This window comes from Penicillium pulvis (assembly GCF_028828015.1).
Source record: "Penicillium pulvis strain IBT 33274 chromosome Unknown contig_23_segment0_segment0, whole genome shotgun sequence".
Classification (NCBI taxonomy): Eukaryota; Fungi; Ascomycota; class Eurotiomycetes; order Eurotiales; family Aspergillaceae; genus Penicillium; species Penicillium pulvis.
The window spans coordinates 1,940,184-1,966,344 of NW_026643075.1; the positions used below are offsets into that span (position 1 = coordinate 1,940,184).

General features: G+C 48.4%; 10 protein-coding genes across 10 annotated transcripts; 3 read left to right on the plus strand and 7 right to left on the minus strand.

Annotated features, from left to right (window-relative positions):
• Positions 1-424: 424 nt before the first annotated feature.
• Positions 425-1,638, plus strand: N7503_005000 (uncharacterized protein; the record flags this gene model as incomplete). Its single annotated transcript, XM_057064547.1, has 4 exons — positions 425-718; positions 784-1,254; positions 1,323-1,408; positions 1,479-1,638. The coding sequence occupies 4 exons, from the start codon at positions 425-427 to the stop codon at positions 1,636-1,638; spliced, it is 1,011 nt and encodes a 336-aa protein (XP_056922290.1).
• A 436-nt stretch (positions 1,639-2,074) lies between these two features.
• On the minus strand, positions 2,075-2,384 carry N7503_005001 (uncharacterized protein; the record flags this gene model as incomplete). Its single annotated transcript, XM_057064548.1, has 2 exons — positions 2,075-2,140; positions 2,199-2,384. The coding sequence occupies 2 exons, from the start codon at positions 2,382-2,384 to the stop codon at positions 2,075-2,077; spliced, it is 252 nt and encodes an 83-aa protein (XP_056922291.1).
• A 559-nt stretch (positions 2,385-2,943) lies between these two features.
• On the plus strand, positions 2,944-3,228 carry N7503_005002 (uncharacterized protein; the record flags this gene model as incomplete). The annotated part of the gene is made up of 2 exons (XM_057064549.1): positions 2,944-3,023; positions 3,078-3,228. 2 exons carry the CDS (start codon positions 2,944-2,946, stop codon positions 3,226-3,228), a joined length of 231 nt encoding a protein of 76 aa, XP_056922292.1.
• An 866-nt stretch (positions 3,229-4,094) lies between these two features.
• Positions 4,095-5,197, minus strand: N7503_005003 (phosphatase PAP2 family protein; the record flags this gene model as incomplete). Its single annotated transcript, XM_057064550.1, has 2 exons — positions 4,095-5,118; positions 5,184-5,197. The coding sequence occupies 2 exons, from the start codon at positions 5,195-5,197 to the stop codon at positions 4,095-4,097; spliced, it is 1,038 nt and encodes a 345-aa protein (XP_056922293.1).
• Positions 5,198-7,879: 2,682 nt separating this feature from the next.
• On the minus strand, positions 7,880-9,661 carry N7503_005004 (arylsulfotransferase family protein; the record flags this gene model as incomplete). The annotated part of the gene is made up of 2 exons (XM_057064551.1): positions 7,880-9,151; positions 9,230-9,661. The coding sequence occupies 2 exons, from the start codon at positions 9,659-9,661 to the stop codon at positions 7,880-7,882; spliced, it is 1,704 nt and encodes a 567-aa protein (XP_056922294.1).
• A 576-nt stretch (positions 9,662-10,237) lies between these two features.
• Positions 10,238-11,700, minus strand: N7503_005005 (nuclear migration protein nudF; the record flags this gene model as incomplete). The annotated part of the gene is made up of 3 exons (XM_057064552.1): positions 10,238-11,377; positions 11,448-11,613; positions 11,663-11,700. The coding sequence occupies 3 exons, from the start codon at positions 11,698-11,700 to the stop codon at positions 10,238-10,240; spliced, it is 1,344 nt and encodes a 447-aa protein (XP_056922295.1).
• Positions 11,701-12,686: 986 nt separating this feature from the next.
• N7503_005006 (ATP-binding cassette domain-containing protein) lies at positions 12,687-14,859 on the minus strand (the record flags this gene model as incomplete). The annotated part of the gene is made up of 7 exons (XM_057064553.1): positions 12,687-13,782; positions 13,835-13,931; positions 13,979-14,140; positions 14,195-14,597; positions 14,648-14,659; positions 14,741-14,765; positions 14,840-14,859. 7 exons carry the CDS (start codon positions 14,857-14,859, stop codon positions 12,687-12,689), a joined length of 1,815 nt encoding a protein of 604 aa, XP_056922296.1.
• A 1,094-nt stretch (positions 14,860-15,953) lies between these two features.
• N7503_005007 (chromatin-remodeling ATPase CHD1) lies at positions 15,954-20,471 on the plus strand (the record flags this gene model as incomplete). Its single annotated transcript, XM_057064554.1, has 2 exons — positions 15,954-20,296; positions 20,354-20,471. 2 exons carry the CDS (start codon positions 15,954-15,956, stop codon positions 20,469-20,471), a joined length of 4,461 nt encoding a protein of 1,486 aa, XP_056922297.1.
• Positions 20,472-21,549: 1,078 nt separating this feature from the next.
• On the minus strand, positions 21,550-22,903 carry N7503_005008 (C2H2-type zinc finger protein; the record flags this gene model as incomplete). The annotated part of the gene is made up of 2 exons (XM_057064555.1): positions 21,550-22,232; positions 22,360-22,903. The coding sequence occupies 2 exons, from the start codon at positions 22,901-22,903 to the stop codon at positions 21,550-21,552; spliced, it is 1,227 nt and encodes a 408-aa protein (XP_056922298.1).
• Positions 22,904-23,419: 516 nt separating this feature from the next.
• On the minus strand, positions 23,420-24,497 carry N7503_005009 (aldo/keto reductase family protein; the record flags this gene model as incomplete). The annotated part of the gene is made up of 3 exons (XM_057064556.1): positions 23,420-23,900; positions 23,960-24,392; positions 24,446-24,497. The coding sequence occupies 3 exons, from the start codon at positions 24,495-24,497 to the stop codon at positions 23,420-23,422; spliced, it is 966 nt and encodes a 321-aa protein (XP_056922299.1).
• Between the last annotated feature and the right edge of the window lie 1,664 nt (positions 24,498-26,161).

Sequence of the window (26,161 nt, forward strand, 5' to 3'; positions counted from 1 at the left end):
GACGAAAACACGACATGGGCGATATGTATCCAAATATCATCAGGCCTACAAAATGCTACTGAATATTAGCCTTGGGAGTATAGAGTTTATAGTAGATTAACGCCAAGCCCTATCGTGATCTGTTTTCATATTACCATAAATGTCGAAGATCTACATGGAATTCTTACAGGCCCCGATTTCTGGCACCAACGCCTGCCCTTTGCTTCGGTGCGCGCTATTCCTCTTTAAGCGTTTGAGCTATGTCTAATTAGAGATGGACCAAAAGCAACATTCCATGAGCTTTCCAAGGAGAAAAGCAATAAAGCAACATAAATAATGGCTTGCTCCTCATTTACGCATGTCGCCTTCTACTTTCAACTGCTATCGCGGCCTAGTCGACTTTTCTCTCTAGCCCCAATTCCCCATTCGACTGGCTCTCACTACAATGTTCGCCCCACTTGTATTAGGCATAGCTGCGCTAGCCAGCGCCTTTCCAGTGTCTACGACGGACAGTGCTACCTCATATCCGGAGGTGGGCTTTTGTATGGGAGATTGCTGGACACATGATCCTGGAATGATCCAGCGTGAGTCAGATGGCATGTACTTTCGCTTCTCGACCGGATCAGGAGTCAACACCATGATGTCGCCCTCGCTCGAAGGTCCATGGGTCAACGAAGGTCCCGCACTGCCTCAAGGCTCAGTAATAAAGTTGAACGGTGTCGATAGCATGGACATTTGGGTATGCAAGCCGAACCGCGGATTCAATTGATTGACTGAGAATAAGTACTAATATGAGGATTGAAGGCTCCTGATCTGCACTATGATAGTGGACTTTACTATATGTACTACGTGGTATCGCAGCTCGGCACGCAAAACTCGCAAGTTGGTGTAGCCACATCTAAGACGATGGAGCCGGGGTCATGGACCGACCACGGCGTGATTGGGCTCCCCCCAAGCGGCGACTACAACAGAATCGACCCCAACTGGATCACTATCGACGGCAAGCAGTACATGCAATTCGGCTCTTACTGGAAGGATCTCTTCCAAGTCGAGATGGAGTCTCCACTGAAAGTCGGCTCTGCAGCTCCACACCAGCTTGCATTCAATGCCAGTCTCAATCACCGCGAGGAGGCATCGTTCATGTTCCAGCACGAGGATTACTACTATCTGCTATTCAGTGGTGGTATTGCTGGCTCTTACACGGCCACTTCCCCGCCTCAGGGCGAGGAGTACCGCATTCACATGTGCCGCTCAACAAGCGGACTTGGAGGCTTTGTAAGTGCTATTTCCCACAGTCCATTTATGTATCAAAATTACAAACTTTCTAACCGATATACGTACAGGTTGACATGGCTGGTACTTCCTGCTTGAACTCTGGCGGAACCATCTTGTTGCAGAGCCATGACCAGATCTACGCCCCCGGTGGACAGTATGTGGCCCATTTTCCTCTCCTGCAGCACCTATGCACTATGTGAAACACTGCTAACAAGATCTTCTAGGGGTGTCATCCAAGATCAAGAGTGGGGTTCTGTTCTTTACTATCAATACTACCCACTTTCCTTGAAGGAGGCTGGCGGTGATGGTAACGACGGCTTCAGATACGGCTGGAACCCGCTTGGCTGGAAGGATGGCTGGCCGTATGTGATGTCGACCATCTAAGCAAGGCCTCGCTAAAAAGTTCATCGCGTGTTCCGACAACTTGCCTATAGCCAGACGGGTCACGGCGTTGTAATTTTGCTTCTTTCTCTTCTGTGAATGATTGGGACCATACCTTTTTTATCTTAACATTTGTGTAATATAGTATGCTCATTTGTTCGTCGTCTGGCGCTTTGCTGACGCGAGCTGACATGATATTTTCTTATGCTAATTACAAATTTTGAGAGACGCTCGGACGAGCGCCCAGACCCACAATTACCACTACCGCGAGTCCCCATTATTTCCATGTTATGAAGGGGCAAGGCTCAATACCATTAGGGACAACTCATGTTACACTTGTTTGTTTTTGAGTTGTAAAGTCTTGGTCGGCAGATTGTTGCATCCTAGAAGAATCATTGGTGAGCCCGGGTGATCATCTTTTCTGTCCCAAGTACTTGGCTCACGTTCCCTGGCCGCAGATAGTGCTGGTGATCAGTCCCAAGCAGTCGGGTCCATCAGAGGTCACCTGACTTTCGCAGTACACTCATCGAGATCGGCCAATGGCACTTACCTGATCTACATACCTTGGATGATACATCCAGTAGCGCAGAAACTTTTGGAATTCCACGACTAATAGGCCAATCAGCATCTCGTCGGGCATGAATCCATTCCAAGATTTGACGAGCACCACGTGCCATCCACGTGCCCTGAGCGCGCACACCGACAGTCTTAATCACGTGATAAGAAAAGTATTTGGCATACTTGAACATCGCGCGTGATCATTCGTCAAACTCACCTCCACTTCCCCACTTGGCGGGAATCATTCCAAATACCTTCATGTTTTTGCTCGGGGAAGAGGGGTTCTTCGGGGTCCTTATCGTGTCACATCATCTCGGTACATTAAAACCTGGGCAAAATTAAATATCCCTGCCAAAAATTGATTGACAAACCTTGTCCTACTTGGCCGGCATGGCAATGCGGACAGGAAACCACTTCTGATTTGGCATCAATATCTCTGGCTACGTTCTCCTTGCACGTCATTAGGCCCTCACTTCAAATTTACAAATCACATCGGGATAAACTTAAGGCCATGAATTGTCATCGGACGTGCCATACGCACTAAGTGGATCATAAGGCGATTCTGATCGGATCGTCTCGGCAAACCAGCCATGATTTGGAATTCGGAAGCTTTTTATATATGACCCTGTCAGCATGCACAGAAGGATGGAAGTCCACCTGGAAAAATAAAAAGAGCCTGTTGTCTCCCCCGTCTGACACGATATCACTCTATCTTGGATTCTCTTCGATATAATCACAATCCAAACAACCATGGATACCGATCAGTGCGGAGTTCTCCACCCGAACGAGAAGGTTGCTCACTGGATCAATAATGGTATTGGGCCAACCAGGTGCGTTTCTGGACTTGAAGTCTGTGTTGCTCTTCTCATACTCATATTTTACAGCAGGACAACAGACGCCCAACAACATGCCAGACAAGCCCAGAACTACAAAGATCTGATTGGCGAGCTATTTAAATCAAATGAGTCACACTCTCGTGGCTCGGCGGTATCCTTCGATAAGCAGGGCCGATCTGATCAAATGAGATCCAAATAATATGTCAAGTGAGTGCCAATACCTCAACCTCTTCCAGCCTCATGGAATCACGAGTCAAGCTGACTATCCCCTTTTAGGAACTAGCGTCGGGAGTGGGACTTGCACCTTTTCCCAAGACCAGCATGCTTTACGAAACGACGATCATGTTTTATGTGATATTGAATTAGCGTCTTAATTTTAGCGTTTTTGTTTTTAGTAATTATAGGCTTCGCATATGAATTCCAATCGAAGTCCCTCATTCATGTTGAAATGCGTATAGCAGAACCATAATGGACAACAGATACATGTTGATCAAGTGTGTTGAAGCTGGGTCAATTTGTAAGCGCTCTGCACATCTTTCCGACGCGAATGAGGGTCACGTGTAGGCCTGAGTCACGGTGAGCCCGATGATATTAGGTCACGTGATGCAATACCAGGCTTCTGCTGCTGTATAAACACCATCCCCGGTTCCCACTCTTTCAAACTTCTGTCGATGGAAGACAGACAGGAGAATTATCTGAAGCAACTAGATGCGTTTGACTCAGCTGATCTACCGCCTTGTCAGTGGGCCTTGATCTAACCACCTCTCAGCTCAAGCAGAGGAGAACACCAGACCAGCTTATTGAGCGCCAGCGAAAGAATGAGATGAAAGGAAAAAGAACACAATCGTCTTGATCTCTCCTTTTTCATAATTTAGCCAATTGTGACACGTATGACGATATCGTGGTGAAGCCCTACGATGTCGTTGAAGCACGGATGATTCCCCAGACATGAACTTCAAATAGATTTAAATTCTTTCGAATTCAAAATATGTATACTAAATGGGTATATAGCAAGTTGACATCTTTGCTGCAAAATTGGTGATCAAACACCCAGGTCCAGCAATCTCAACGTACAGGTCTCAGCTCCAGGTCCTCGTAGCCTCTTGCATCCCTTATGGGTTCTCTGAAGGGACGGTCCTCGTTACTGGCAAACCCGGAGCTACCAAATGGAACCCCAAACGCCCCCCATGTTGATCTAGGTGCCCATGCCCATGCACCATATTCGGAGGATTCTCCACCTGGGGATGCAACATGGTACCATCGAAAGCCAAACCAGGCAAAGAACGCACCAATAAGACTACCGGCTAGTATGTCCCAGCCCGCATGCATGTAATCGGCATATCGAGTTGCACAAATGAATAGCGCCACTGCCACCGGTGTGAGAATAAGAAGAACGAGATAGAGAGGCGAAGCGGCTGCCGAGGACCGGAAGGGGATCACCTTGTCGGAGCTCTGGTCTAGGTCGGCACCTCTGTCTTGTCTTCGTGAGATCGAGATGGGAACTGGAGCAGGGAATGTGACGGCAAACTTCGCGCTAAGCCAAAGGGATAGGTAGAGCAATCCGGCCCAGGAAAAAGAAGAATGACCAGAGGGAAAGGCTGCAAATCCATCTTTAAGAACACTGAGATCGGTATTTTGGCATATACCGACATTGACCATGACGGGTGCCGAGGACTCGGTTAGACCAAGACCACCGACCACGTAGGGTGCGATGTTGGAGAGGTCAGGATCACAACGGGCGAGAAAGTCAGGACGAGGTTTTCCCACTACGTCCTTCAGGCCAGAAGTGATGAAAAAGGCCCCTGCCAGGCTAAGACCAAGGCCCAGCCATCCTGCATGCCACTCCCAAAGTCGACGACTCCATAAGCTCCTGGAGCCACCTTCTCCTGTAACCTCAAGCGCAGATGAAGGAATGAGCAAAGAAAGCACCAACATCAGGACAGCAGGTACCCCACCAGCAACTATAGCGACAATGACGACGGAGATGGTGTTTGTAACCAAGGGGTAGGATATTTGAGGATCATCAAGAGAGAAGGCATGTTCATAGCCGCTGGTTTTGTAGAGGACACCACCTACACCAGCGACGATACTGAATAACCGGAGTTAGTAATTGTCAGAGGATAGTGGAGGATATAGCGCAAACATTATAATAACCCAGTCAAAAACATAGGAGAGGTTCAATCGCGTAGAGGTTTCCCTCCCAAAAATCAACGTCGTTGATCAAGAACAAAGCAGGTCATACAGTGGAATCAAGTCAAAGATAGAGAACACCCATGGAAGAAATGAGCTGTCAAGCTTTGACGAGATCGTCGCATGACCAATCTACCGATTCGAAAAGGGCCAAGTATAAACTACAAAGCTAAAATAAGCCACACTTCCCAAACAAAAATAGTTTAGGCAGCGAACTAATGTTACAAGCAAAACAAGTACCCGTCGGCCCTTTTTGGTGATGGCTGAGCCTCAGTAGAGTAGTACGCTTCCCTTGTGAACCGGGGTTTTTTTTTCTTTCGGTATTATCAATCGCATCATATTCATCCTACTATGTTCGTTACTCCTCTCATTATGAATATACTGTACATTTGCCTCATCGAATATGTAAAGCAGGCCAGGACATCCCTCCCAAGCATGCTCCACTTCAACCCTTGGCGCCATCTCCTTTCCCCACTTGTCGCCAAAAGATACGAAGATGAAGTCTAATGCTCCAAGCCTGAATGACATTACTTGCAATTACCAAAGACAATACCACAAACTATCGGTCGCGAACTAAGAGCATTCGTCCCATATATAATTTGAATCGCCAATTAGATCGTATCAAAGAAATCGCCTCGATTAATTTCGATATTCCAGATAGCCATGAGACCATTTCAATAAGACATCGATCACAAATCAATCACTCTCTCTGGCATTTCCTCTAGAGATAGCATAGTGTCGTATTGTGTCATGAAAGACACTTAACAAGTAGTTAGCACGTCGATTTAATGGAACAATAGAATGAACCCAACCACTCCTGTCGACTTACAAAGAAAAAGGACACCATATGATAGTATTGTGGCTTTGCGCATGCTAAACCCAGGCTTCATTCAATAATGGCATGATAAGAGCCACGAGAATCAGGACTTACCCTGAGAGCTATTCCTCAAGCGATCCAAACTTTTTCACCTCTGGCTTGACCACGGGTGTCATCTTATCATCTGAGATTTTGTGGCCGAAGGTGACGCCAGAGTACTGCTGGTTTTGTTGAATCCAGGCCTCTAGCCTTGCACGCCCACGATCTTGCTCCTCGATGTCATGGAGATGCTCCCTTATGAGGTATAAAGTAAATATAAGGAGTAATGTTGCGATTGAAGCGATATGGACCCCGTATTTCATTGTGGATGAGATTCCGCACGGGACTCGCAGAACGCAAAGAAATGTTATTAAGAAGACCTTTGAATGTTCGCAGCTCAGCAGAAAGTCTGTGGATTCATTGAGTCGATGACACATAATAGATAAGAGGAGGCTAAAAATTAAAGACCAGTAGAACTTTCCATTGGGGGTGATAAGACTGTATTGGGTTATTTAGACAAAAAACCAAGAAATTTTCTAGTGCACACTCTAACTTGGTGGCTTGACGAGTCAGAAAAGTCCGAGCGATCCGTACTAGACGTGATGTAACACGACGGATCCATGACAACGAGGTTAAGCATTTGCAACCTGGATTATGTAATATGCGGCCGGTCAAAAGATTTCCTAAAATGCAGATAATTTCTGTCTGATCCTGAAAATACTCTTTTGTTTCTATGAAAATAGATATGAACTTGTGGGTTATCAGGTCTGTACTCCTTGTCCTGACTAATTCGTTAGTCTATTCAAGACCCACTTAAACTCCACAAATCAGACCCACCCGCGTACAACAGAGTCAAATTCACGATAAACGCCGAAATATCTCACTTCAGGATCAGTTATACTTGGCACAATCAATGAGCAGTCGTAGCAATTGCACGTATGTAGAGCCCTCAGTGGATCATGAGGAACAAGAGTGGGAGTATCTATGAGATTTTATCACCAAAGTTTGACACCCGGCAAGCTCTTTCCGAACTGTTTCACTACGTCTTATGGACCGTAGTTAATGTCGCTTGAGCTAAATCCAAGCTAAATTAATCGAACCACAAGATTCCATGAGAAGGATCTTGAACAATAATACGTGACTTCCTAGCCAGAAACCTTGTAAGAGGAAGAAGCAACGTGAGACAGAAACGCGGTTTCATTCATCCTTGGTGTTCACTTGATAGTCACAGATCAAGTCCTCGCCAAACGGATCATGGCATTGAGATCAGATCTCACTAAGTAGCATATTTTCAGATATCGTGTCAGTAGATTGTGGAGTCCCCGGCAAGTTGAACCGGGGCAGAATTTTTGATACAGGCTCCACTGAAAAGACTTGTTAGTTTAATGATCCACCTTCCAAAGTAGGGTCTCGCTGGCGGAGTACAGTAATCCAATGAAAGATATGGGTTGTGGCGCTGTTTGGCCGTTTCTCCGCTTTTCTTCCGCTTTTCACCTCCACAGATTCAGGGTCTTCCTTTTTCTGCTCAAAATGCTGCTGCCTGGTGGCCCCTATATCATCACCATCCGGGATTCGAATAGGCGGAGAACCGTATGTCAATGCGTCAAACGAGAAAACGCCATGCGAGCATCGAAATCTCCTGATCTAGGCACCAACAATGCCCAAATTCATAGATCTACAATTTGAACATGCCAGAAACGTTATCTACAGAGACCCGTAGGGGTCAGAGCACAGCCAAGTCAATTATGATAAATCCTGATGGCTGCATTGAGTTCGACTAGATTAGACTAAAGCGAACACTATCTCAACTGCTCTTGTCGGAGGGAACTGTGTGGTATACCTGGTATCTCCAAGGCCATATTCGGAAAGGCCCATATCGCTTCCAGAAAAACCAGACGGCCAAGAAGGCACAAGATATTAAAGCGATAGTGAGCAAGATCCGGAGTTTGGAAGAGTTCCCTTGTAACATGGCCTCAGTTTTCATTGTTTCCGTCACGCCCAGTACCACTCCGTGAGCATCCAGAGCAACGACTCGGAATTCCGTATATTGATTGGCAGTTGGTGAGCTTATCTTGGTTTCAAACCCAATCTTTCGAGTCTTTTCCAACTTGGTGAATGTGGGCTTCTCACTCTGAGGTTGGTCAGCGACTTCTAATTGCCATTCCCATACATCTGTGGCACCATTCCAGCTGACGTAGACTCCCCCGTCGATCATCTTTGCCTTTGGTTTGGTCAAAGGTGCCCCGCTCCAAGACCCTTTGAAGGTACGGTAAGAGACAATACGTCCAAAACTAAAGTATGCCGATGCTCCAAAATGGACATCACATAAGATCTCACCCTCGGGAGTGAACTCGGTGAATGCAGCACTGTGGCCCCAGCCAACGAACACATTGCCATTTTGCAGTACCTGTAAGTTTCCTTGCGATGTTGCTAGGACTCGTTGAGAGTCCGAATATATAGTTTGCAGAGTGGCTTGGCGAGCTTCAATATCGAGCTGAATGACCATGCCATAGCTGTATGGCCCAGGACTGTCAAACTCACGTGCTGCATTATTCAACAGGGTGATAGTATTATCACCACGCCAACGTGCATCGTGTTGCCATGAGAATTCTTTAGCACCGCTATTTGTTACATCGCTGAAGTCATTCAAACGGCCACCCAGGGTCCACAGGACTGCTCCAGTCTTCCCATCAATATTGCTGACGGTATGTGTATGTCGCATCGAGACCAGATAGTTTCCTCGGATGTCTTTGTCGACGCTGTTCATGTGAAAAGCATCAAATGGTTTAGACATATCTCCTCCGACCATAGGCAGAAAAGAGCTACTGATGGGATAATGATTTGATGCCCGCCATTCGAACAACAATTCACCCGTAACAATATCGATCTCCTGAAACAGACAGTCATAGATCCAGCCTGATGACGGACCGCCTATAGCTGTTAGGTCGAATGGTATAGATTCGTATATTGTGACAAGAGCCGTGCCGCTGTCGGTTATTTGAAATTCGTGAAGGTCGCCCAAGAGGTTTCTCCCCACGGGAGAAATCTTGTAACGGAGTTGATAGGAGGAGCTGAGCTAAGAAAGCGGCAACCTTAATATTAGAATGGTGTAGGCTAAAATATTGTGAAGTTTCAAGGTACTCCAGGCGCTTACCATATACCATGATCCCTGACCATGAATATCACGCTGAACACCCGCCCAGAAGGTCAAGTAATCTTTTCCTTGGAACCGCTGAACCCTGAAATCGTGAACCTCACCCCAACTATAATCCACCCATACGGGATCCCCCTGTGCGTCGAGAATCAAGAGACTAGGCTCTGCAACCGAAAAGCCTCGTGGGGCTAAGAAGGTGAAATCCGAGTTACATCGAGGGTTCCACTGTAAGGTTTCCAGTCTTGGTGATGTCAAGCTGCACGACTGGTAGCTTCGGAACGGTGCGACGCCATAAACGCCCCAGTCATACGGCGGCAAGTCCAACCTAAAACGAAAGCGGGCCAGTTGAGGTACGCCAAAAATATAGAGTATAGCCAGCACGCCAGCAGTTGCTATGCAGCCAACCAGGCGCAGGTAGTGCTTATTTCGCATTCTGTATGGTTATACTGTTGTTGAACGGTTATCCTGCTGTTGAGAGCCATCGAAAAAGGAGGGCCAGGATGAACTATGTCCAGGGAGCGCATGCTTTTGCTGCTAACTCTCATTGGGGGGACTATCAATACAATACCTCTTCTCCTGGAGATACAGGATGAAGAAATCCAGTAAGTTTATGATACCAGTGTACCCCCACCTTGGGTTTGGCTGTGTTTTGCTAGTGATTTATTAATTTAATTCCAGTAAGCACCATGCGTTAGGTAGGAATGCGCCGACGGTGTCTAAAGGGGTATTAAACCCTGGAACGCAGAATCAATCACAGGTATCGTTCTTGCCCACGTGTGTATTTCCATAGGTCATAGATCCACTTCCCATTACAAGTATCGTAAATAGGGACTGTTGGGAATGAACCTTAAAATTGCTACTCAGATACCCCACTAACTTAATCCCACCTAGCGTCGTAATGGTACTTCACGCGAAATGACAAGCTTTCCCTGTGCCTGGAGACTTCCACAAGACGGTAGTTGGGGTTGTTCCTTCTTTCTTTCATACTTGGGAGGAACACCAAGCTATTTACATAAAGATGCGCACCTTTGAATCAGAACTACCAGTTGCCAAAACACATCGCACGCCCGACTCCTTAACCTCTCTACCAACCCTTTTATCTGCCCCTAACTCCTCTGTTGAAGAACTACTAGTCGCATCGCTCATCTCCGCGGGTGCCCAGCGGATACAACTAACGAAACCTCCATGGAGATCCTCAATGGTTCTCCACAGCCTGCCATCTTCAGCAAGATCCCAGCATCGCAGAGTTCGATCATCGCCAACACTCAACAGAAACCTTCCACCGGGATGAAATACCAAGCCTCTAACCCAGTTATCGTGACCCACCAAAGTCTTGAGCAGTAAACCATTGAAATCCCAGAGTTTAATCGATTTATCTCGCCCACCTGTGGCAACAACACAAACAGGGGAACCCCCAGAAGGCAGTGATTTCCCTCCTGCTAGCGCCACAAGGTAGGAGTGACTAGCAGGAGGAGCAAATGCACAACACTCGATATCATTCCCGTGGCCGCGTAGTATAGCCTGAGGGTCACCAGAAGCGACATGCCAGATCGTTGCGGCATGGTCACTTCCACCGGAAACAAGCCACTCCCCGTCAAATGAAGGGCTCACATCGCGGATCCAATCGCAAGACGTATAGATGGTCTTTAGGCAGAAACCAGTCGAGACATCCCAAAACCGAATCGAAGCGTCGCGGCTAGCCGAGACAAGGGTCTTATCGCCTGGACGTAGAAATTTGACGCAGGAGATGGAATGTTCGTGCCCCACAAGAGTTCGAACATTAGTGTAGTTGGTATTAGGATCCCAGATCTTGATTGTGAGGTCGGTGGAGCTTGAGGCGAGCAGGATTTGACCTTTTATGCCGCCAAAATCGAGGCCTGTTACTGTCCTTGTGTGCCCTTTGAGAGTCTTTTCATGTTCGCCCAGCTCCCAGTCCCAAATCTTGATGCTGCAGTCTTCAGAGCTGGAGGCCAGCGAGTTAAATGTTGGATGGAAGGCCACAGATGTGATGGCAGCTCTGTGTGATTTGAGAGTATGGGCTGGTTGGTCAGGAAGCCAATTTGCTAGGTCTTTATGGCGTGATAGGGATTTTGGTAGTGATCTTAGTTCTTCTGTTAATCTATCGACCTCGGACTCTAGTTTCATGATCTAATCGTCGTTAATAAAAATGATTTTTAGTTGCATTCGTTTGCTTAGGATCACTCAATTATTTTCTTACTTTTCTCTGGAGTAGTGTATTTGTTGTCCATTTCTTTTGCAGAATCTGTGCAAGTTGCTTGATAGCATGGTCCGTAAAGATGGCATCCAACTCCAGCTCGTCGCGAAAAGCGGCGACAGTCTTGAAAGCATTGATCGTTGATAGATATCCGATTATCGCTTTATGTCTGCAATATGTCAGCAAGAGTTTATAGCAAGGGATAGGAAAGGTCGTACAGCTCTTTGGATTGAGATTCGGTCAATATACTTCCCATGATCAATCGTAGGGTATAGTATTGGAGGCTGCCCAGGTATTTGTAATGTCCAGGAGGTTCACCTCAGTTTGAGAGGGAACTCATTGATGGGCAGACTGGGTTAAAAACAATTCTCAGACTGTCAAGAAGGAGGCTGTCAATTGGCCAGCCTCTCAACCTCTTGTCTTTTAATGAAAGGGGGTTTAAATGATTGGCCAATATGCATATTATGGATCACATCTGCGGTGGTTATCAGTATAACCAATGCAAGGTGCCGCGCAGTCTAGATATCTTTGCAATCCCAGCCATCTATTACTTCAATAGTGAAAAGCTTGAGGGAGGGGGGGGGGATGTGGGAGGATTTACTAGGATTAAGATGAAATCAAAAATACGATAATGAATAGGAAGGTGCATATGCATGCACATGTACAAGAGCAGCTATTGAACAATGACTTTTCCCGCTGTGGTCAATTCCTCCTTCCATCCCTAAGAAAAGTTCCCCCTCTATTTCAATCATAAAGTCATGGAAGAGCTTTTCGGGAACCATCAAAAAACTCCGATAACGAATCATGCCAATCAAAAATCCCCCAGTAAAGCTGGGCAGTAAAGCTGGGGGATTATTTCCGCCTGGAAATACCGGGTATGCATTCTAACAAAAACCGGGGAGCCTGGCGATAGGGTTAATGACGAGGCATGACCGGATGGTCCTAGAAATGAAACGAGACATTTGGCCAATGGCTAGCGGAGCCACTGTTTAGCCTAAGTCTCCCACATCAGGATCACCATCATCGTCCTCCTCGCCATTGTCCGGGTTCGTCTCTCCGTCACCAGGAAAAGCCCCGACACGGGAGTGATTCCTGCCCTTATTCACCAAGGCTCTACAAACGCCTGGGAACGCCATTAACCACCCGAACCCTCTTTTTCTGCGGCGCCAGTTGCGGCGCCGCTCAGAATCGCGACCATCACGGTGATGACGGCGGCGATGATGCTCATTGAAGATGCCCTTTTCAGTTCTCTTCCTCCAGGAAGTAGTAGTTGCCAGCCAACTTCTGCTCCTGATCCATCTGACTCTGGTACTTGTTGATACGAGGGCGGTAGCTGTTAGGATCACGACGGAAGGTGACGTCAAGGCTCTTCAAGAACTTGTTGCAACCAGTGACCAGAGACTCGGGGGTGTTAGCGTGAGCGTCAACGGACGGCTGACCGTCGAAAACGATAACACGGTCAGCGAGGTAGGTGGCCATGATGAAATCGTGCTCGACGATGAAAGCAGTCTTCTTGGTGTGCATGATGTAACGCTTGATCACACGGGCAGCGATAATACGCTGCTCGGAGTCCAGGTAGGCACTGGGCTCGTCAATCAGGTAGAGATCGGCAGGCATACCCAGAGCCAGAACGATGGCAACACGCTGCAACTCACCACCAGACAGGTTCTGCACCTCCTGATCAATGAAGTCGTCAATCTTCAGGGGCTTGTAGACATCGGTCTGGAACTGGGGCGAGAGGAAGGCGCTCTTAATACGCTTGAAGAACAGCTGGCGCACGGTACCCTGGAACTTGGGAGTAATCTTCTGGGGCTTCATGGAGATGTTCATCTTAGGAACAGAGATGGTACCATCGGGCTTCAGCGCACCAGCCAGCATCTTACAGAAAGTAGTCTTTCCGGTTCCGTTCTCACCCATCATGACAAGAATCTCAGAGTCGGTGAATCGGCCAGAATCCACCTTGAGGTGGAAGTTACCCATCGTGATCTCCATGTTGGGGTAGCTGAAAGCACGGGCTTTGTCGGCGATCATGTCGTCACCGGCCTCAGTCAGACGGAAGCTAAGAGACTCCTCGCGGAAACGCAAGTTCTCGGTGGGGATGTGACCATCCAAGAAGATGTTGATACCCTCACGGACCGAGGAGGGCAAAGTCACAACACCGTAGACAGCTGGGCGACCGTAAAGCACACAAATGAAGTCGGAAAGGTAGTCGAGAACCGACAGATCGTGCTCAACAACAATGACGTAGTCATTAGGGCGCAGGAGGCTGCGGATAGTACGGGCAGCAGCCAGACGCTGCTTGACATCAAGGTAGGACGAAGGCTCGTCGAACATGTACCTAGAGCCAAGTCAGAGGCGGTAGTGATTGTGTGGGGTCTATATCAACTTACACGTCGGCCTGCTGGACACACACCAGACCAATAGCGAAACGCTGCAGTTCACCACCAGAAAGGTGGTCAATGTCACGATCCGCGACCTGTCTCAGTTCTGCAAATTGTTAGGTGGGTCTTGCATATGTTTCGGACAGAACATACCAAGCACATCCATGATTTCGTCCATGTTATCGAGTTGCGAACGGCTCTTGATGAGACCTTCGACCTGCTTGACAGGGCCCCTGACGGCACGAGGAATCTGATCAACATACTGGGGCTTCACAACAGCCTTCAGATTATCCTCCAGAATCTTGGTGAAGTAGTCTAGTCCAAGTCAGTTCAAAATCATTCTGCTGCCGAGTAGAAGTGGACACTGACTCTGCAATTCGGAACCACGGAAGTACTTCAAAATCTCCTCCCAATCAGGTGGGTTATCATAGCGACCGAGGTTGGGCTTCAGCTTTCCACTCAGAATCTTCAGCGCAGTACTCTTGCCGATACCGTTTGTTCCAACAAGACCGAGAACCTGTCCGGGGCGGGGCATAGGGAGACGGTGGAGCTTGAAGCTGTTGGCGGAATACCGGTGGGTGACCTGGCTCTCCAGGTTGGTGGGCAAGTTGATAATGTGAATGGCGCCGAAAGGACATTTCTTAGGGCAGATACCGCAACCGATACACAGGCGCTCGGAAATGAATGCGATCTTCGACTCGTTGGTCACCTCAATACAGAGTTTACCGGACCGGACGACGGGGCAGGCCTTTTTGCACTCTTGACGACATTTCTGTACCAATCAGCCTCATATTTCTCCAAGAATCGAACCATTTTCCATACCTTCGGTTTGCACTAATCATCCGAAACATTTCGTGTGAGCGGGCTATGATCGAGAGTTTTTTCTTTCGCATTAGCGGGGTATTTGAAACGAACCTTGTCCGAGTTGATAATGGCAATACTTTTAAAGGAAATCAAATTAGAAAGGCGGCTTTTCAGACAGGGCGTTCCATTTAGAACCAGTAGGGAACATACCGTGTGAGCTTGTCAGACATGGTGGCGGCTTCGGTTCAGGGAACCAGGGACTGTATAAAACGCGGGTAAGAAAAGTGCGTAGAGAGCTGCTGAAGATCGTTGAGTCGAGCGGGGGGGGTGGACTGCTGCAGCGTAGGGAATCGGGCGCAATCGAGCACCAAGTGTCTGCGCAGACTCAAGCTGACGGAGTTGAAAGGCGACAACAATGACAACGTCTTGAGGGGGGGCGGAATTGAAACTAAGCAGTCTCTTTCTTATTGTGGGCTGTGGTGCCTGAGGCGGCGACATAGAGACCGCCTGAAAAGCGCCCGCATTATTTAACTTGAATTTGATTGGTTAAAGGTTTTACGCGGATTAATGAATTATCCGGACAACAAAGACAGGTCACATGATGTCCGTTGTTCACGCGCGAAGCGAGTACGCTAGTCCATATCGGGAACTAAGAAACTTGACTGCCCGATCCTTCAGGCAGGCAGGTCGATCCTTGCCTGCAAACCAAACCAAACCGAATCAATCCTCCCAACTCATCTCTCCCTCACTCGTCTCATCCTCATCCCCATATCATCTTCGCTTTCCCCACCCACCATTACTTTTTTACAAAATTGATACCCTAGTCTCCCCTCTTCTGGGGTCACCACGCTATGGAGTGTAAGTTCTTTGTTTTTTTACCTTGATATACCCCCAGACGTGTCGCCAGAACGCTTTGTCCGGGTACTTCTCCGCGTCCTTCGACCCACTGCTAGATATCCCCAAAACATGCGGTACACCTAATGTGGAGGAGTTACATAAACCGGACCCCCCAAATCTGTTGCTCTCGTTCTTCCTGGACGGGTCATTGTGGTCAATCTCCTCAGGGTGCCTTTCTTTCTGCTGCCCGCTTCCATCCCACTCGGCATCAAAAACTATCAATCCCCATCAGTCTTGATATCATACCCCAATCTACCATCTATAAGCTTAATTCTGCTGCGATTTGAGTCGCGTATCACTATTCTACCAATCCCCACGTACCTAGGGTGCCTGCCTGGCTGAATTGAGCTTCAATGCTGACTGCCCCTCGGTCATAGCATCTAGCATGGTGATCCCGTCGGGTCAAGAACCTTATCCAACCTCCACAATGTCGAATGGCTATTCGCATTCGTTAGCTGCCGATGATTTCGGGGCTGATGCCGATGAAACCACGAAGAGCGAACACAGCCAATCCGAGCCCGTCGAATCTCATCCTGTCTCCGAGTCCTCCCCCGAGCCCGATGCCGCGGACGATCTATATGATGCGGATTCTCCAGCTTCGGATGGAGAAGATGATGATGATGTTGTGATGGAAAACAGTGATGATGAAATGGACCAGTCGAGTCGTGAAAACTCTTCATCACCACACGCCGACCGAGGTCTCAAGCGCAAATCGCCGCCGCCGGACGAACGCGACTATATTAACCAAAATCCCGATTTGTTCGGACTTCGTCGCAGCGGTCGCGCACGCACTACGCGTCATCTCGTCGACTCGTCCGAATCTGAATCAGATTCTGTGGCTCCGCGATCTAAGCGCCGGCGCAAGGAGCCTTCCCAGCAGCCCTCGAAGACCTCGCGGTCGGCTACTGCCTCATCGTTCTCGGAGACAGATAGTGATGAGTACGGTGGGAAAGGTGCTCGTGCCAATAAGGCGAGGCGCCGCCGTCTCCAGCAAGCCGCGGGAATGGAGCCCTCCTTCAACGAAGTTCGCTTCTCTACCCGGAACGCGTCCAAAGTGTCGAATTACAACGAGGACGAAGATGATGGGATATTTGAAGAGGACCCAGATGAGCTCGGCGAGAGCTACTGGGATAACACTTATGAAGAAGATACCCGACAAGCTGTCGATGTCGTCCTTAATCACCGGCCTAAGGAGGGCGTCGACCCCAAAAGCCCAGATTTGAGCCGCCAAGACTTTGAGTTCTATATCAAGTGGCAGGACCAGTCATACTACCATTCCAGTTGGGTGCCGAATGAAGAACTTGCGAACTACCGCAGCACCCGTCGCGTGGATAATTATGTTCGCAAAGTGCTCAATGAGGACCTACGCCTTCAACACGACCCATACGCCCCGCCGGAAGACCGAGAAAAGTGGAATCTTGATCGCGAGAGGGATGTGGAGGCAATTGAGGATTTCAAACAGGTTGAACGAGTGATTGGAGTTCGGGAAGAAAATGGTATAACAGAATATCTTGTCAAATGGAAACGACTCTTCTACGACTCCTGTACATGGGAGCCCGAGGATCTCGTCAGCGATATCGCACAACGTGAAATTGACCGCTTCATTGATCGCTCTGCTCGCCATCCTGTTTCCGACAAACTGGAATCAACCCCAGCTACACGCAAGCCGTTTGAGCCTATTAAAGCCTCCCCAAGCTTTTTGCAAAATGGAGAACTGAAGGATTTCCAGGTCAAGGGCCTCAACTTTCTTGCGTTCAATTGGGTCAGAAACCACAATGTGGTGTTGGCTGACGAGATGGGCTTGGGAAAGACCGTGCAAACCGTATCGTTCATCAACTGGATGCGACACGTCCGTCGGCAACAGGGCCCCTTCATTGTCATTGTTCCTTTGTCAACGATGCCAGCATGGGCCGACACCTTTGATCACTGGACACCTGACCTAAATTATGTGGTCTACAACGGTAGCGAAAAGGCACGAGGTGTCCTTCGTGATTACGAGTTGATGGTGGATGGCAACCCCAAGCGACCAAAGTTCCACGTCCTGTTAACAACTTACGAGTACGCTATGAATGATTCTCCATTCCTAGGGCAATTCAAGTGGCAATTCATGGCAGTCGACGAGGCTCATCGTCTCAAAAATAGAGACTCACAGCTTTACAGGCAACTGGTGGACTGGAAATGCCAGGCCCGTCTCCTCATCACTGGCACTCCAATTCAGAACAACCTTGCGGAGCTGTCATCCCTCATGGACTTCTTGAATCCTGGTGTCATCAAAGTGGATGTTGACATGGATCTCAACTCCGATGCTGCGTCACAAAAGCTGGCCGAGTTGACAGATGCCATTCAACCCTATATGTTGCGGCGTACCAAGTCAAAGGTGGAGTCTGACCTTCCTCCAAAGACCGAGAAGATTATCCGAGTCGAGCTCTCCGATGTTCAACTCGAGTACTATAAGAACATTCTCACGAAAAATTATGCTGCGTTGAACGATGGTGCCAGGGGAATGAAGCAATCACTACTGAACATTATGATGGAATTGAAGAAGGCGAGCAACCATCCATTCATGTTCCCTACGGCGGAAGCAAGGCTCCTAGACGGCCTTACCAGGCGAGAGGACATTCTGCGTGCTATGATTACCAGCAGTGGAAAGATGATGCTGCTCGATCAACTCCTTAGCAAGTTGAAGAAGGATGGCCACCGAGTCTTGATTTTCTGTCAGATGGTCGGCATGCTGAACATTCTGAGCGAGTATATGGAGTACCGCAACTACAAATATCAACGGCTGGACGGCACCATTCCTTCCGCGGCTCGTCGCTTGGCCATTGAGCATTACAACGCCCCTGAAAGTACAGACTTTGCATTCCTTCTTTCCACCCGTGCAGGTGGTCTTGGAATCAACTTGATGACTGCGGACACCGTCGTTCTCTTTGATTCGGACTGGAATCCGCAAGCGGATCTGCAGGCCATGGCTCGAGCTCATCGAATTGGGCAGACCAGGCCCGTCAGTGTTTACCGCCTTGTTTCAAAGGATACAATCGAAGAGGAGGTCATTGAGAGAGCCCGCAATAAGCTTTTGCTCGAGTTCATCACTATTCAACGGGGTGTCACTGACAAGGAGGCCTCGGAGATGCAGACCAAGATGTCTCGTGTCATCGGAGAACCTAATTCGACGGAAGACATCTCTCGGATTCTCAAACGACGCGGTCAAAGGATGTTTGAGCAAACTGACAACCAGAAAAAGCTTGAGTCGCTTGACATTGACTCTGTTCTTGCCAATGCCGAACTGCACCAGACCGAGGAAACGGAGCAAATACAGGCAGACGGTGGTGAGGAGTTTTTGAAGGCCTTCGAATTTGTTGACATCAAGGTCGATGATCTTAGCTGGGATGAAATCATCCCAAAGGAACAACTTGATTCGATCAAAGCAGAGGAGAAGCGCAAGGCGGATGAGAAGTATCTCGCAGAAGTCATCGAGGAGAACCAGCCTCGTAAGCGCCAAGCTGCCACACAATCGCGTGATTCGCGAGAGGAACGAAAAGCCAAGCGGCAAGCTCGGGCCCAAGTCGCCATTGACGACGATGACGAGGAGGACAGCAGCTCTTTGGACCCAAAGCGCCCTCTCGGTGAAAAGGAATACCGTGCTCTTTCTCGTGCTTTCCTGCGCTATGGCGACATGGATGATTGTGAAGAGCTTATCCTCGAGGACTCTCGACTGCAAAACCGGGATCGGGAGACTGTCAAAGCTGCTCTTCGTGAGATGACCGACAAGGCCAACTCTCTTGTTCATGAGAATTTGGCGCAAATGGACGCCCTCAAGCAAAGTGGCAAGAATCCCACCAAGAAAGAACAAAAAGCCGTCTTGTTTGACCACCAGGGTGTCAAGCGTTTGAACGCCTGGACCATCGTCGACCGCCCTCCTGATATGCGACTTGTTCGGAAAATGACCACATCTCTTCCAGATTTCAAGAACTTCCGTCTGCCAGAAGCTACCAAGTTGGCTGACTACAGCTGCCCTTGGGGTGCTCGCGAGGATGGAATGCTCTTGGTTGGCATCGGCCGCCACGGATTTGGTGCTTGGACTCAGATCCGTGACGATACCGACTTGGGTCTTGGTGACAAGTTTTTCTTGGAGGAACACCGCGTGGAGAGGAAAACCCAGCGCCTTCAGGGCGAGGAAAAATCTACCAAATCCCCCGGTGCTGTTCACCTTGTCCGCCGAGCAGAATATTTGCTTTCGGTTCTGAGGAACAAATACAGCAGTGGTAACAATGCCATCGCAAGGCGTGCGGTAGACAATCACCACAGGAATAACAAGCGCAACTCTCGGCTTGGCAGTGGCAGCGTGTCTGCGTCCCCTGCTCCCTCTTCTCGCAAGGGGCATAGGGAGGTTGATCGTGTGCGCCAGCGATCCCATACACATGGCAGTCGAGATGGTGACCGTCATCACACACCTGGTCATGATCGACCGAAATCCGGTCATGATGTTAATCGTCCCCGACACCGTACTTCTGATGTCGGCAATGACGAGCTTCGACGTCGCAAGACCCAGGAAAACGGTGGTTCTAGCAAGGAGAAGGAAGACATGGCTTTCATGGTGTTCAAGCCCATTGTGGGGATCCTGGACAACGTTTCCAAGATCACAGCCAAGAACTACCCGGATAAATCCAAGCGGGCGCATGAGCTCCGAACTACCATCATGAAAATCGGTGATTTTATTCGCGAAACTCTGGGAGGTGACAAGCCCATGGCTTCCCTCGAAAAGCGACTGTGGTAAGTTTCTATTAAACATTGGTGATTTTCACATTTCACGTACTGATTATCTGTCAGGGATTATGTCTCTGTCAACTATTGGCCCAACAGGGAAGTGACTGGCTCCAAGCTACAAGCGATGTTCCAGAAGGTCCAAGAAGCTAAAAATGCTCCGAAACCATCCAATGGTACTTAGCATGCAGGCTGCATTAACCCTAGCTAAATTTACCTAAACGGGTCCTCACATCCGTCTTACATCTCTCTCTCCTCGGCTCCGGATGGCCAGAGCCTCCCAATCAACCCAGCGCCCGGCGCACATCTCACATTTCTTATATCTTAGAGCCACGTCTCTTTCTTCTCTTTCTCCTTTCCCTCTCCGATATTCAAAAAGTCAATGATGATTGTTTCATTGAAGTACATACGGATGCAACGAGCTGCATGGCATTGCGAAAGGCGTCGAATGATTTGCGCAACCCAAAAGAAGCACAGAAAGGAGAACCGATTTGGCTTGAATACGATTCGAATGTCATACGATATTTGCATGGCGTGTTAGGGGTCTCTTTTTCGGAGTTTCTGTCTCCTGTTTTGAATTTCATCCTTCTGCACTTTCTCATTCCATCGGCAGATCGCAAAACTTGACCCCTACGCTCCATTGAGAGCGAGGGTCCGGGCTAGCTGGATCTGCCCATGTTTAATTCTTGTCCCTTTCTGGGTGTGCTTGGATAAGTTACTTAAACTGTTCCTGTGAGCTACGGCTTTTGTTCCAATTTTGGTTATTACTTTTCTCCGAGTCGGTCCCATTTCTTGTTGTCATTTTGCTTCCCGGCATATTGTATCCTATGGAGTGGCTACCGCGGCGTCGATTGATTTTTCTGTATCTGCACAAGATCATTCAGCTGGTTTGGAGCACTATATGTGATGTCCATTTCCTATTCTTACTTAGAGCGAATGAAGTGGTCCTTCTTTGGACTTCTTGGTCATGATTGGTTCCAAGTTATGTCTACTTGTGAGTCGTAAAACAAGAAGAAATTGGATCATTAATATTGACAAGGTCGTCGTAAAAGAGCGTAAATATGCTCAAATCAAATACTGGTATAACTGCGACTCGGAAGAAATGAGAAGCTATTCGTACAAAGTGCTAACCCCGTTCTCCTTTCCTCCAATCCATGAATAGCGTAGGTCCTGTAAAACACCGCTTGCGCCAATTAAAAAGTAAAGACACCATGAAAGAACCCGGTAAATCGAGATGCCAAGTATAAGAGAAAGGCAGAAGACTAAGCAGCAGCACTAACCTCTGCTGCCTCTGTCTCAGCTTCTGCCTCCATCTCAACCTCTTCCATCTCCACCGACTTGGCCCTCATCTGCTCCTGCTGCCGCGCAAACTGCCGCTGTTGCTGCTGGAGCTTCTCAAGGCTAGTCGACGGATTGGAACCTGAGGCAAGCGGAGCCACAGTATCTGCAGCACCAACAATAGCACTGAAAAGTCTCAATTCTCCATCAATGAGGTCATCAAGGATAGCTTCTTTCTCGAGCCATGCGTTCTCGCGCAACGGTCTGATCTCATCCCACTGCGCGCGTAACTGAGCACCCTCATTCTCTGCCCAGAAAATTTGCCGGCGCAGCAGTCTATATAGGTCGTGAGGAGGCATATCCAGCTCTGCATCCTCGAAGCCAAGTTCAGGTCCAAATTCAGGCATCATCATATCTTCGGCGTCAGGATCTGCTGGGGGCGCAGCGTTCATAGAAATGATATGGTCGTGAGGCTGATCGCCTTCGGCGCCAGAGTCCTTTGAAGGGTGAGATAGCTTGAGTCGGATGCGCTGCAGTTTTGAGGCAGGTGTACTGGGGATACCGCCAGCGTTTGACTTCGCGTCTGTTTGGCGGAGAGAGTCGATTTCGTGGACAGAGCGCATGTGTTTTGTAAGGGCGTCGGAACGGGTGAAGTTGCGGTCACATTCTGTTCGAATCAAATAGTCAGTTTAACTGCTTCATAAATGCACTGCTTGTGGGTGAGGCAGAATCTCTTCCCAACCTGTTCATTCATCGAGGAACCAATGAGACAGGGGAGCTAGGATCGAACGTACCAGGTAAAGTGCAGTAGAATGGCTTCTCTCGAGTATGGCTTCTCATGTGAGCACGGAGTGCATATGCACTAGCGTGTGTTTGGCCTTTGCGAGTGCAATCGACCCACTCGCACGAGTACCGCTTCTGTCGGCTCCCGATGTGCTCATGGTGGAGATGCTGCACCAAGCCATCCATATTGCCGAGGTCACCAGCAGCACACCCCTCCCACATGCATACGGTGACCTGGTCGCAAGTTTTTCCGCTGTAATCGTCGTCCTGGTGGCCCAGGAGGCCCATAAGGCTAGGAGAGTTCGGGACATCGCCGGAGCTGTCGGAGGAGATGGAAGCTGTAGGCGAGGCTGGAGGGGGCGCATCGTCTTGAACAGAAGAAAGAGGAGTGTGTCGATCCCAGGAGGCTACTCCTGTTCGACGCCGCTTTGAAGGGGGCATATTTGATGCTGATGGTGATTGAGCGCGGCTCTCTTGCTTGACAGACTCGTGATCAGACTCGTCTGCTGTGCCAACAGAGGAAAGGGGGGAACCGGGTGAATCGCGGGAAGCCATTGTGAATGTGGGCTGTCAGCGACAAAGAAATTTTTGTCAGGAGATTCACCAAGACAAAGGGCTAAATTGGAATTGCTGTTGATTACAAGGAGGGAAGGTCAATGAAGCTGTTAGCGTCTCCCAATTGGCTCACGTGATGCTGCCCCAGCTTAACTTTCCCACTCCTGTTTTTCTTCTTTCCTCTTTCCCCCCCCTCCCACACAATTTCAATGACTTTTCTACACAAAGATGAACTAACAACAGGTCCAAGAACGGATGAGTCCGTTTGAACAACTCAATGGCTAGGTAAGCTTACTTTGGCTTTTCTTTCTCTTTCTCTACACCCTGCTTCCTGATGAACACAAAGAAGAATTCTGCAATGCAGACAATCTCCGTAATTGATCTCTCGGGTTCGATTTCAGTGAGATTGGGTGTTGACTCTTCTACACTTGATCTGATCTATCAAATTCAAAATATTTGTCATTGTTGCTCTAAGCTCTAGTTCGATGCTAACGGCTAAAAAAGTAGGTTAAGACCTTAGTAGCGCGATCCAGCAACGGCATTTTCCTTCAGGATTGTGTCGACCTCGGCCAACTCCTCATCAGAGAACAGCTTGACTCCCACAAGATTCTGGGTCACCTTGTCAACAGTTGTGCCACCGGGGATGGGGATAATAGTAGGCATGCCAGGCTTTTCACTCAAGCTCCGGATCCAACCCAAGGCCACCTGAGCTGGGGCAACACCCTTCCGAGATGCCAGGCTCTTGACCTCGTTGATCAGCTTCATATTTTGTTGAAAGTTGGCCTCCTGGAAGCGCGGAGTATGCCGACGGAAGTCACCTTCCGGGATGTCGGACAACGAGGTCACGGTGCCAGTCAGTGCACCCCGGCCCAGGGGTGAGTAAGCAATAACAGGGATGTTGAGCTCTGCGCAAGCATTGGCAATATCGTTTTCAAGGATATCAGTTGACCACAAGGACATTTCAACCTCAACGGCAGCGATGGGGTTTACCTTGGCTCTATAGAATAATTAGTAAATGGCACATACATCATGAAATGGAATATATCTTGCACATACGCGCGTCGGATGGTCTCGGCATCCACTTCACTTAGTCCAATTCCCCCAATCTTGCCCTCTTTCACGCACTTCGCGAGGACCTCCACGGTGTGCTCGACGGGGAAATTCTTGTCCTGGCGCGCACATTGGAAGATATCGACCTTCTTCTTTCCATCCAGGACCTTCAGGCATTCGTCTACACTGCGACGGATGTTCTCCTCTGAGCCGTCTGGCATCAACTGGCCAACTTTCAGTCCACCCTTGATGCTGAGAACCACCTTTTCGGCATTCTCGGGGTACTTGGTGAAGTACTTGTTCAACAGGTGCAAGGAGTTGTAGTCGGGTGTGCCGTAGAGTTCGCCACCATTCCAGAAGTTGGCACCTAGCTCTAGAGCCTTGTTCAATGTTTCAAAGGCAACATCCTCTGGGGTTACCTGGGGGTTCCAGGTCAATCCTAAAAGAATTAGATCCATTGACCATGTGAAGAGGTTCTCTGATGCAACGTACTCATGGTACCATAGCCAGTAGGGCCGACCTCTTTTCCAACAAGAAACGGCATTTTGAGTATATTATACTTTTATCGTTCGGCGTTTAGGGTGTGAGAGAAGCTTGGAAGTGTTGTGTAGGACAGTTGAAAGAAGTTTTCGGTTGCTGTCGAAGTTAATCGGGGACGGAGGGATTGTTTATATAACCACTTCCATACCCACCTCCATACCTCCGTCCCGCAGTATCATCTATAGTTGATTCATAACGCAAAGCTACATAATTCCACTATGTCGGTTTAGTCCCGATTGATGCTCCATGAGACGGTGCCGTTCTAAGTGATGATTGGCCCATCATTCTTGAGCAAGTTTGCGACCGGTCTCCGCGACGTCAACGGGGTTAAGCCATAGGCGGGCGGAGCAACCCCGGAGTTAAGCACGCTAGCCGAGCTGCAGTGCCCGCGTGAGGAAAGCACTTACCTCCTTGATATGTCAGGACTACAGCGCGCGTGGACATCACCTACCGTGTATTCCAAGTTATTCCTATAATGGAATACTTATGTTACATTATGGGTTACGAAAAAGAGACACACTAATCTCATGAAATGAAGTTCTAGATATAATCCACAATCCCAAGTTCACTGATGTTCCAGTGTGGATTGTCCTGAAATGACGTAATTTGCCTATCTCGAAAGAGCCTTTTAGGCATCTCAAAGGATACACGGCCAAGTCCTTCTATGTAAGTACTAAGGTTATAGAGGAGCTGGAGCATATATATTTGGTTATCTGAAGTTTTGGAAATACTTATACGAGAGCCAGAGCCTGGTACGGTGGTACTTGTGGGAGAGAATCTTCCAATGCGAAGCAATAAGTGAATGTATAAATTTTCCAAACTAGAGACCAGGAAAATCATTTCAGTGGCATGGAATGCATATCGTTTTCAATATTAGGTATCTAGCACCACCTGGCAATCATTGTCAATGAGACCTGTGGCATTGAGTGCTGGCTGCAGAGCATGGCTCGAGGTTGGTCAACAAAACAGAACGTGGGCTACGTAAGTACATCGAGCATTTCGCTGTTGACTTGACTCACATCATAGCCATAGGATTAGTATTTTTCATCCCAAAGTTGAATTTAATAGACAACTGAAATTTACAAACTTTAAATATCTGGAAGTTGAGACCTGATAGGGTGGCATTGCTAAAAGGAATGTGGGCACCATTGACTCCTGCGGGGTGAGTATTCGAAGGTCACCACGCTAGTTTAGATAACAAGAGAGTATCTAGACAATGTGGAAATCTGTCAAGATTATGTATAGCTCATGACAGGACCACTTGAGTGCCCTCACATGTGATTTTACCTTGCTGGTGCCAAGACTACGCGCATCGGCCGGGCACCTATTTCCGTCATTCTTGATACCATTATAGAATGTTGCTGGTAGAGACGAAAAGGTCAACGAATTGGGCCTAGAAACACATCCATACAAGTTTAGACTATGAAAGAGATAGGGCATGTTTTGGATAATGCACCCGGGAGTGTGAAATATATGTTCTTAACCTATGCACATCACAGATCGATTAGATTCATGGCTGTTTGTTCCTGGACTCTATTGTAAAGTTTATAATCAGCATTCCAACTTGAACAAGAGTCTGCCTAGATTCCCGATTAAATTGAGTAATAATTACCCAGCATGAAACATTATTGATCTTGCTTTGTCTCGACAACCTTGGAAGTAGATGCG